The following is a 12351-nucleotide window of genomic DNA, read 5'->3' on the forward strand; positions in this document are numbered from 1 at the left end:
TAAGTGCATATAAATAAAGTGCATATAAATCTCATAAATAAATAAATAAATAAATAAATAAATAAATAAATAAATAAATAAATAAATAAATAAATAAATAAATTCATATAGATCTGAACCTATTTGATTTCCATTCTGGACCTTCATAAAATTCTCTCTGTGGGGCATTTTCTGAATGAAACAGCCAAAGCCACCCATCTTTCTGTATTCTTTTTTTAAAAAATCATTTTGTTTAGAAACAGCAAGAAACACAAATATTACAAGACAATTCAAGCATTTTCATTTTTCCTGGCTAACTTTTTTTAACTCTTTAGTGAGTGCAAAGCCTTTCTGCATTTAATCCATTTTTTTTTCTCTAGACCTGCAGTTGTTCTCAAAAACATTCAAAGTAAACAAATCTTCACACCATATGACTAAAGCCTAACATGTATGTGTGTTCCTAACATATGTGCATTCTTCTCCTCAATTCCTAATTTAATCCTACTCTTATTTATCACTTTACATCTAACGAAACATCTTAACAAAGTTAGTTGGCATTTTACTACCCATTCTCAGAATTAAGAGCTAGAATAAATAAGCAATTAGCTGGTGGCAGATGATCTTCCTTCCATTTATTTTCAATCCCAGTTTAAGATTAGCAGCATGCAGGCTGAGGAATTCTGAAAGTTCCCACATCTTAAAGTTGCAAAGATTGAGAACAGCGCCTCAAAATGCTATTCCCCTTCAACATTCTTCTTCTCCAGGTTTTGTCCTCTAGTCTAGGAGTCTTCCAGTTTTATCAAGCATTCTACCTATTGCAAACTCTCAGTCCAAGCCAGATTTACCAACCAGATTTACTGTAGATAGAATAAAGTCTACCTTCAATTGCCAGCAAAGGTGTCTAAATCATTTTAGCCTTTAGTTACTAATCAGAACCTCCATTATTCAGATTCTTCCCAGAATCCTCTCTGATATAATTAGGTCATTCTGGGTATTTTTGAAAATTTTGGAAACATCATCCTATTATAACTGATTTCCCTGAAAAGGGGGAACAATACACCTATTTTATTTTCTAAATTAAACTACACTTTTTCTAAACACTGCTCCATTAATCAGATTGGACTACAAATGAGGCAACCTGGGCTAGATTTTGAGAATTTCAGACCAGTTTTCAAATAAAACTGACAGTCTACTTTATAATACCTAGTCACTAGTGCACTAGTGTCCTCCATAAATGGGGAAAGCTCTCCTCTTCGTAATGTAGCTGTGGTGCTCCAAAGCAGACAGTGTGAGATATTGTGGAACAGTCTCCTCTGAGCGTATCTCTCTCTCTCTCTCTCTCTCTCTCTCTCTCTCTCTCTCTCTCTCTCTCTCTCTCTGTGTGTGTGTGTGTGTGTGTGTGTGTGTGTGTGTGTGTTGCCTTTCTAATACCAATAGCATAACCAGGGTGATCGTGATGATCATACCAGACTATCTGAATTTATTAGCCCTGCTCTGAAACCAGCTTCATTGTGCAATATTTCGGATTGGAAGCCAATTATGGGCTGAAACCTTCCTCCCAAAATAGTTTTTTTTTTTTTTTTACTAATTTCTACTCATATTCTATTAGTGAGTCTTTCTCTGTACTATGTGAAACAGAAGAATCCTATTCTTTATACATCTCTTTCATTCTGCTCTCATTTTCCTTTGATAGCTCTATTTTATGCCTTCTGCAGAATGAAGCATGGAGATACATTCCAGCCAAGTATTATTCTATAACTAAGTTACAAAAATGTGCATGCTATTTATGCATCTTCCAAAGCAAAGTATATGAGAATATACACTGTCCTCAACACAATCTGCTGAATCAAAAATCAATCTGCATCAGTTTGGGTTTAGAGTGATAGATAATACCTCCTCTGAAATTACCTTCTTTTGCTTGTTCTGGAAAATCCTCCGCAACAAAACTGTCACATATCTCTTAATTTTATCAATAAGGCTAATTATGTGTATCTATTCATTTCACGGAAGTTCATGCAATTGTTCACACCAGCCTTGAGTCACAAAAGGAAGCATTTCACTATTTTGAACTATCTCACCTCTTTTTCAAATAGACTTTCATGGAACTCTTTCTCCATTGACTTGGCAGATGAAGGGCTCTTTTGCATTCATTAGAGAATCGCAAGTTTTCAGAGCAATATTCTAAGGCGTGAACCAAGGTTATACATAACCAAGGTTATACATAACCCTGACCTGTTGCAAATTCCTCTGTGTATAATTCACTCATTATTTTCCTTTACAAAGCTTTGCATTAAGACACCCTGGCAAGTAACTTTCGCTGTGATCTCTCTAACTGAGGCTTGCTAGGAGCATCAGAGGCTTAGAAAGAGAGGAGGAATTTGTTAGTGATATAGTCATACATTTTTCAGTAGAGATTCAGAATCTGGCTGAACAGTGAAATGCTCAAGAAAACATGCAGAGTGTCTTTGTTAATTTACAAAATGTATAAATTAATAAAACAATTATTAATTATTATTGCTTGAGTATTACATGCATACGAACATGTATATATACTTGATCACTGCAAATTTGGTAATGCATTTATTTTGGGGAAGACAATTGTGATCCATAAATTAGGATTAGGGGTGATTAGGGGTCTTCTAAGAAAGATTTGTTTATCTTTTCCTTTTTATTCTTTGAGGCAAAGCTGTGGTGGCGCAATGATTAGAATGCAGTACTGCAGGCTACTTCTGCTGACTGCTGACTGACTGCAATTTGGCAGTTTAAATCTCACCAGGTTCAAGGTTGACTCAGCCTTCCATCCTTCTGAGGTCTGTGAAATGAGGACCCAGATTGTTGGGGGCAATATGCTGACTCTGTAAAACCACTTAAAGAGGGTTGTAAAGCACTATGAAGCGGTATATAAGTCTAAACACTATTGCTATTGTCAGTAGCATATTCAGGATGGGACAATTCACGGCAGCCGACCTAGGTATGGGTATCAGCTACCAGAAATAGGAATTTCATGGAGCAGGTCACAGGAAAGCCATTCATCTAATAAAGTCCAAAACAGCAGCTACGAAAGACAAGAACTGCAATATAATGAATTACATAACAGTCAATAAAAGGCTGAGGCGATATAGAAAGGCGCGTGTAATACGTATAGTAGTTCTTATCTTTTGTAGCTGTTGTTTTGGTCCTCGTTTGATTCCTATTTCTGGTAGCTAATATCCAAACCTTTACTCTATCATATCTACATGATTCCTTGGATTCAAATTCATTCATCTATCCCTCCCAATATTTTTATTCCTTGTAATAGCTGTTAGTTTCATTGTATTTACACAAACTGAATTCTTTCCATGGGTATTAAGAGTTGATAATTATAGTGATTAGAAAGCCATGATTCAGAATAACCATTGCTTTCTTGTTCCTAGTCTCACTTGGAACTAATTCAATTTCTACCCATGTCAACCTAGCATCACTTATCTCAGGAAACAGTTGAGTCATTTTTCAGACAGAATTTTAGTGTTCCTACAGCACATTTCTTCTTGAAATGAGCATAAAGAAGTAGTTGAAGTTTATTTACATCTCTGTGTGTCTAGTAGAATTCCTAATCCACTGGATTTGCTATTGTCTTTTTCACAAGGAAGGACAAGTATTCCCTGAAATATAATAAAATATTATTTGATTTCTTTTTTCTATGGTTGAATAATCTACTGATTAGTTCTATTCTATAAAGCCTAGATTTTTGTGCTACTAAATACATTCCAGGATATAATTTTTTTTTGACCAATGAATGTTACAGATATGACCTCTCATGCTTACTTACCAGTGTAGTTACATGCACAGAATGTGATGTTGCATCTGATTGTGGTTATCTTTTTGCAGTGAAGAATCCAAGTTCTCGTTTCTATACAAGGACAAATCACCTTACCATAATATAGAAGGCCTTTAGATAGCAGATTGCCTTTCATGAATTTTAAGTCCTTCCGACTCATCTTTCTGTGCCTTTCTGTGAATATCTTATAATGATTCAGATTTCAGGTGCTTATCTATTATGTGGCAAATAAATAATTGACATTTGTTATTTGTCAAATGGAGTGGAGCTAAAAAATTATATTCACAGGATATATAAATTATATCCACTCATTCATATTCTGTGTATACTTGATAGAGTTTGCATTAGAGGGAAATTAAAAACTTGGAGCCAGAGCCAGACATATGATAGATAGAGAAATGAAATAGATAGATAGATGATAGAAAGATCGCTAGAGATATGCATACATGTATAAATACATTTTATATGACTATGTACAGGCACATTAATTAATTCATTCTTGGAAAATGACAATAAAAAGATATGCAGCTGTTTCATTTGTTATAAGCCACATATGTTGGAAGAAACCTGTTCTGCTCATAATTAAGAAGTAGAATTGAAATTAAGAAGTGGTATGCAATGATATTTTTGAGATGAGCAGGCAAAAACATCTAACCTTTATAGTTGTGAAACCATATTTTGGGGAAATGCCATATTTAGCTACCTGTGCATGGAATAATTGCCTTCTGATTCTTGCAACATAAGCATATATAAAAGTTATTTCAGAATATTCTATACTACATTTAAAAGAAAAATAATAATTCAGTTTATCTCCTACACTTGACTGTATATGCACACAGTTCTTCAAATAGATCTGCACAAGTATGTAGAATTATTAATAGTGGAAGGTCTGGTAATATAAGAATCACTTTTCATAAAAACAGATGGATCTGGGGAAAGCTTCTCATCCCTCATATGTTAGCATTTTGGCACTCAGTTAATATTTAAGAAAATATATTTCTCTTTTTATTTAAAGAAAGTGGTTAACAAAGAAAAAGATGACTTGGATAAGCAATGTGTAGCATAGAAAATGAATAGATCAGCACCTTACAGAGAAGAGTGTGGTATTTTCAGTATAAGGGAAATCACAAGAAAATTTAATACATGAAAGGAAAGATAGAAGGACAAATTTAAGGGTAAAGGTTGAGTGGTTTCTGAAATGAAAGCCATCAGACAGTTCCCTCTTGGCTTAGCAGTCGAGAAGGAGCAAAAGAATAAGTTATTAAATTATTACCAGCTGCAATGTAGCAATCTAAATGTGAGTTCACTTTGAGATGGTTAATGGGATAATGTACAAAGGATCACAGCTCTGGAAAAATAGGCAGGACAGCATAAAATGAGATCACTGAAAGAGGAGCTGTACTAATGCATCCAGAAAAAGAACATGAATAGCAAGAGCTATGAGTAAATATGTGCCGCCTATTTGCTTTGGGCATTCCTTTAAATGAAATGGTAGCATTATTTGAACAGGGAGAACTTTGATTATGTTTCTACAGCCTGGTTTTAGGTTTAGTTAGACAGAGGTCTTAAGTGTATTCAAAGAGACTTAAGGGAATAGGAATTGAAACTGTAATGAGTCCAGTTTTTATTTTGCTTTTCAGTGCAATTGTAACTTTGAATGGTCATTAAAAAAACGGTTGTATGTAAAGAATTACATACATACATACATACATACATACATACATACATACATATGTATATTTTTTATATTTATATTGCTTTATTTTACTCTGTGTATTTTTTAATGAATGGTCATTAAACAAATGATTGTAAGTCGAGGATTACATAGAGAAAGAGAGAGAGAGTTTTTGTACTATCAGACTTAAAAGATTCTGTTAATGTAGCCTTACAATAAAGTAGTCTTAACTCATCTTTCTTTCTTGCTTTCTTTGTGGTTTACCCATGAAGCCTGACAAAGAGACATGTTCTTGCAAAGTCCCTATCATTTCAAAGACTGGAACTGAACAGCAACCCTAGTAGATTGCTGGAATCTAGATGGAAAATAAACAAAAAACATATTTACTTTCTCTGCAGTACTCTTATCACAAACATAGTTCAGAGCCATTTTTCTCTTCTCTGATTCAAAGTCATTCCTCCTCTTTCTCCTCCTCCTCATGTCCAGATGAAGGACAAACATAAACATACAAAAAAACATAGCATTTAATGGTTAACCTAGTTATCATTCTTTAGTTACGTCAGATGTTACAAGATATAATGAGAATAAATGGAAACTGTAAATGTGCTCCCGTACATCTTCATTATAAAGCAACATTATGCATTCATAGTGCATTAAAACCAAATGACTCTTGTATGAAAATGTGTGAGGGATATTTCTGTGACCCTCCTTGCGGGATCAAACTAAAGTTTCAATTAATCCAACACAATCAACAGATAAATCCAAAAGTGACGATTGCCATCATTCCCAGAAGTTTTTGACTAGCTTTTCTGTTAAATACTAAGCGTTGTTGTATATGAATATTTGGCTTTAATCAGCAAAGCAAATTCATTGGCTTGGTCAAGACTGTTATATGTGATTTGTTTCTTTTGTAAAAACAGAAAAACATGATATTCAAACATTTTTAATTATATTTGCACGAGTGATATCACTTCTTTTCTATGACAGCAAAGTATCAAGGCATTGTTCACTGATATATTAAATATTGATTTATTTATTTAAGATATGCAAGAAGAATCATCAGACTTTGGCTGAATTTGGACATATGATTAAATAGATTTAGTGCAAAATTAATGAGATTCACCTCATGCCTTTCTGTCACTCCTTTCCACTGTTTACTCTTTCTCAATCAACAAATTGTTATCTGTGTTAATCTAAAAAAAAATAAAGAAATGCTTAGTCTTCAATTTGGCTCATTTCAGCTTGTGATGCCTTATCTTGGCTTGGGGAAATAATACATCAGCATTAAAATTAATCACAATTCCCATGTAGGGCATTATTGACAAATTGCAGCTAGTTGCAAATAAAAGCAAATGTTTTCAGTCTCCTTTGTAACAAGGTTGGAGGCAAAGAAGAGTAGCTATGTGCACAAAATGTTAAAATATATTTCAGCACTGCCTTTTGATTTCTTAGTTTGGAGAGTTCTGCCCATCATAATGGTAGATACCAGGTTGGAGAAACTGAATGAGTATAATGTTCAAACTTGGAGCTCTACACACCAGAAATGTTATTTTTCTCATATATATATAGAAGCAAAATGCCTTCGCTTTAATGGGGGGGTGGGAAGCTAATAATGAATTGCTGATTATTCTAATGTTGTAATTTTCAATCTTTTTTCATAAAAACCTAGGGATCTTCCAGCAACTAGCTTAAGTATTATTCATTTGTTAGTTTTGATGAGGAACAACTCTCTTAAACATATTAACAATAACCAAATTGAAATGACTTTTGTTCCCAAATGCCATCTTTCTCCTTGATATGAACAGAGGAAGTATGGCACACCAGTTTAGAAAACCTTTTAGTTTATATGAACTGTTGATGATCCCCCTTAGCCTTACCAATGTTTCTTTGAAATATATGTTAATGGAGGTAATCGCCTGTAGCTACACATATTTAATAAAGAGACATAAACTGTATGCTATAGAATATTCATCATGCTTCTTTGAAAGTTGCAGGTGTCCTTATATTTTTCAGCTGGCAATTTGATATAGCTCCTTAAAGACAGACTATTTCAACACTATCTTTTTCCTTTTTTCCCCCCTCAATCCGTTTGTCTAAATCTGCTTGTCTAAAAGTAGTTAGACTCTTTTCATTTAGAGACTTCCAAAACAATCAAAGAAGAAGAAAGGTGGGATGGAGAAAAGTTATTTTCTTTGACATGCTTGATGCCACCTGTGTATAATTAAATTGTTCTGCTTTTTAGACCAGTATTTCATGTTGAGAAAAATCTGTCAATCTGCTTACAGCCCCCCTCCTGATTAATAACAAGTGTTAAAGATAAATTTAAAGGAGAACCTATAAATTCAAAACAGAATTACACATATACAAACATTTGGACAAAGTAATTTATGATGCTTAACCTGCTCAATCTAAACTTTTAATTGTCTTATGTAAAATTCTATGTACTTTGTACACATCATACCTTGTATAATTTTAAAATATTTTAAAACAAGTATGCAAACAATGTTTTGGGAGCCTATATCAGGGGTGGGCTGCTGGGGGTTCTCAGGGGTTCAGGAGAACCTCTGGCTAAGTTTCTTTGCAGTTCAGAGAACCCCCAAATCCCACTCCTGATTGGCCCCACCACACCCCTCCCAGGAGTCCCCACACAGCCTGTTTTGGATGCAGGTAAGTGCAGAGCATGTGCGGAGGCTCGGGGAGGGCGAAAAATGGGCCTACCAGATGTTCAGCCCTCCAGAGGGACTCTGGAACATGGGGAGGCCGTTTTTGCCCTCCCAGAGGCTCGAGGAAAGCCTCCAGAGCCCGGGGAGGGCAAAAATGTCCCGTCCCCCCCATCATGGTGCAGGAGGCCAACTAGGCCACCCCACCCAGCAACTGGGCAGAGAACCCCTTGCTAAAATTTTTGAAGCCCACTCCTGGCCTATATGTGATAAGGATCACTCACATCATTGTTCAAAATTAATAAACACATCTTAACCTTTATTACTGTGGGCTGTACCTGTTCTTAGCCAAAATAAATTTAATTATAGGTAAAATACAGAATTTCCCTAAAAGTGCAGGGATGGGGAGACGACAGATTTTTGCAAGTAGATTCACTTTTTAATCAATGGAAATTGATTAAAAGATTCTTTATCTAACCAGCTAGGGAAAAGTTGGTCAAATACAAAATTATCAAATTCAAACTTCCCAAATCAACAGGAGGCAGAATCTATGCCAAATTTGAAATATATTATTTTTTTCCTAGGTTAACTCATCCTCCATCATATCCAATATTTGTATTAAAATAGTGAGTTTTGGATCCCGTCATAGCGATTGAGGCAAATTATTCCTGGTTAATCTTTATCTCGCTGATTTCAGTATGATCTGAAATAAAGTCTATAACACATACTTAAAGCCTTCCAGTAGGATTAATACCAAATTTCAAAAAAGTTGAGTTTCTAAAATATACAGAAAAAAAAGACCTCTTTTTTTTCAGTAAATGATTTTCTTTAAAAAATTAAAATCAAACTGCAGTATTTTAGTCTTCAGTCTCTTCTGGCATGCTAGAAAAATTGGTATACACATCTTTAAGAATAGTAATTGATGAATCAGTAACCTATAAATGACATAAAAAAGTAGTCATAGAACTGTGCTTCCAGTTTGAATATTAATATTATATCCAGAAGTTTGACCCTCTCTTCCTTCCATTCCTTTCCTTGAAGCTAGTTTATTGTAAATCAACAATATAATTTTAAGCAGAATGTTGTCAGGGTTTTTCTGATACCTATTTTTTTCATCTATGCACAAATGACTAAATAAATATCCATTTATTTTTCTTTCTCAGGAATCTCCCATGACATACTATTTTCCATATTATTAGTTCCACAAAAATTGAGAAGGGTTGTTTCTTCTCCCAGGTTTATAAAAATTGACTTCCCAAGGGTTTGCTGATTTCTAATCTGTAGAAAATTGAGCACTACCAGAAATACTCTTCTATTGATGAATACTACACTAAAAAAAAAAAAAAGAAAGAAAGAAAGAAAGTTTGCATGGTGAAATATAATGTCATGTGTATTGGTTACAATGACCACTACTTCTTCAAGTTCCAGATGTTTTGGGAAGGAAATTTAGCCTTTTCTATATAATACAACAAATGGTTTTCCATTCCTTTACTCACTAGGTGACAGAAACCCGGACTGGTCCTCTTGGCTGCAGTAACTATGACAACCTAGATTCTGTCAGTTCTGTTTTGGTACAGAGTCCAGAAAATAAGATTCAGTTGCAAGGTACGTGGGCGGAATTTTGTTAACTTCTTACAGGAAGATGTTTACAGGACTATTGTCATTAAACTTACAGTATGCCTGAAGAGTACATGTGGAGAATCATTTCAAATGTTCCATTTCCCTACGGTTTCAGCAGGTATACAGAAATCAAGATTCTGTTCAAATATGGGGAAAAATCAGGTTCAAAAAATTTGTTGTAGCCATGTTCTTTACTTTAATATATAGTTTGGATACTATCTGATAGTACTCCAATTCATATATAGAATTATTCTAAACATTCAGGGTGTTGGATATGAATAGCATGGTGGCCTAGTGGTAAAGATGCTCGCCTTCCATTCAAAAGGTTGAGAGTTCAATCCTAGGTAGCGGCAGATGTTTCTCTCACCTAGAGCAGTGGTCCCCAACCCCCGGGCCGCGGACCGGTGCCGGGCCGTGGAGTACCTGGCACCGGGCCGCGCAGCGGCCGGGGGACATGAACGCTGCAGCGCAAAGGCTCCTGGGCCGTGCGCAATGGGCCGTGCGCAAAAGCTCCTGGGCCGTGCCCCCAGCCCTGCGCGCGCTCAGCGGGCCGCGGCGATAAAAAGGTTGGGGACCACTGACCTAGAGCACAAAGGAAAAAAATACCTGCTGCAAACTCCATGTAGGGTCTAACCCTAATCCAAACCCTTTTTGGGCATCTCAATTCAGTCAGGGTGACTCTACCCTAAATTAAGGGATTACAGGATCCTAATGGAGTTCTAATACATTGAGCTGGACTATTTCTTTGTTATATATGGCAATCTATTTAAAATTGTTAAAATTTCTTGAAAAGCAAAGTATTGCTCAATCTGACTAAAAATTCTAACTACATATCACAAAGAAAAATACCACTGGCCATTGAATGTTTTTCATATCTATATTCAAGGACTATGCTAGTGTTGCTAATTCAACAATATGTAGTCCTGCAATGGAAGTCACTGCTAGAAATTTCATCAAGCTAATACAGTATATAATTAGAAGGAGAGAAAAAAATCCTCCAGCACATTACAATAAAAATTGGGCTGGGGAATCATTGTTTGTCTCTTACTTTTAATACATTTTTGCTTGTCTGGTGCTTAGGGAACCAATGATGATATTAAAAATCCGGAGACTTTGTGTTAATCTTATTAACATTCTTTGAGTTTCCTTCAGGGGTTTTATAGAAATTTGGCAGTAGAATTGTCTCCAACTTCAAGGCAAATACAGGAAAAGTGTTTCAAGGGAAATTAAAGGTTTCCAATAAGAGTAGAGAAAAAACAATATTCCTCAGATTGTCAGTGAATTCCACCTAAATATATATTTAAGAAGAGAAAATGCGGAGGACTAGAATTCTAAGAAATGAGAATAGCATTAACAATGTATGTTAGAAAAAGATTAATTCATACAATGATATATATCAGAGGTTTCAAACTGGTGGCCTATGGGCTGGATGCGTCATGAGCAGGCCATGCCCACCCCAGCTGCATAAAGGGAAAAAACGTCACTATACATCATGTGAGGGCAACATGACACAGCAAGTTTGACATCCGTGTTATACCTCAACATGATTAAGAAAATCCATTAAGGTTATTCATGGTCAGAACAGAGGATTTTTGTTGTTGTTGTTATTTTTTTGGGGGGGGGGGAACTATTTAGTATGTACAAAAGATGTCAGGAAGGCCACTGCCAATCAGTTACTACCATATGAGGTCTGCTGTAAAACATGAAATAATGCTTTCTCCAGAATGCAGCAATATGCATAGGTTTCTAATAGAGATGGTGAGCTGCTAGTTGAACTTTTAGTGGGTTCCAAATATGGTTTATGTGAAATTTATTTTCCAGCTCTTGGGATAGACAGTGGGAACTATTTTTTGTTTGAATTGATGGATGAAACACAAAATTTCCCCTTTTCTTCTCATGAAATAGGACCAGTGGTGGTTTGCTCCTGGTTCTGTCCGATTCTTTAGAACCAGTAGTAAAAGTGGCGGGAGCAGGGGTGAAATCCAGCAGGTTCTGACAGGTTCTGGAGAACCGGTAGTGGAAAATTTGAGTAGTTCGGAAAACTGGTAAATACCACCTCTGGCTGGCTCCAGAGTGGGGTGGGAATGGAGATTTTGCAATATCCTTTCCCCAGGAGTGGAGAGGGAATGGGGATTTTGCAGTATCCTTCCCCTGCCACGCCCACCAAGCCACACCACACCACGCCCACCAAGCCACGCCCACAGAACTGGTAGTAAAAATATTTGGATTTCACCATTGGGCGGGAGGCTGATGATCTGTGCATGCGCAGAAGTGCACACACGTTCCCATTGCGAATCGGTAGTAAAGGTAAGTAGAACCCACCCCTGAATAGGACAGCCAATTTTGAATATCCGACTGTATGCCTGATATTTTAGGGCATTACACTTCGGTAGATGATCCTGTCATTTTCTTTGGGACTCATATCTCCATTGTGTTTATTGAAGTTATTTGCTGTTGAGATGTTGTTCTCACTATGCTCGACGTAATATTTATCAGTAAAATGCTTAAAAAAATATTATATCAGTCGTAGTCTTGTTTTGTACTGTAATTCTAATGTCAAAATGGTCACATATACAACAGTCTTTTAAAATTCACATCAT

The 12351-nt window shown here is 35.8% G+C and overlaps 1 protein-coding gene across 2 annotated transcripts in view; it reads left to right on the forward strand.

The window, feature by feature from the left end:
- The window catches only part of BRINP3 (BMP/retinoic acid inducible neural specific 3), a 297673-nt gene that overhangs the window by 216987 nt on the left and 68335 nt on the right, over positions 1-12351 (forward strand). For both annotated transcript variants that reach the window (XM_034409600.3, XM_034409601.3), the window contains exon 5: positions 9631-9736. In XM_034409600.3, the coding sequence (XP_034265491.1) occupies positions 9631-9736 (106 nt within the window). The remainder of the gene's footprint in view (positions 1-9630; positions 9737-12351) is intronic.

The sequence above is a fragment of the Pantherophis guttatus genome, chromosome 3, assembly GCF_059756535.1.
Source record: "Pantherophis guttatus breed Tessera chromosome 3, ASM5975653v1, whole genome shotgun sequence".
NCBI classification, from domain to species: domain Eukaryota; kingdom Metazoa; phylum Chordata; class Lepidosauria; order Squamata; family Colubridae; genus Pantherophis; species Pantherophis guttatus.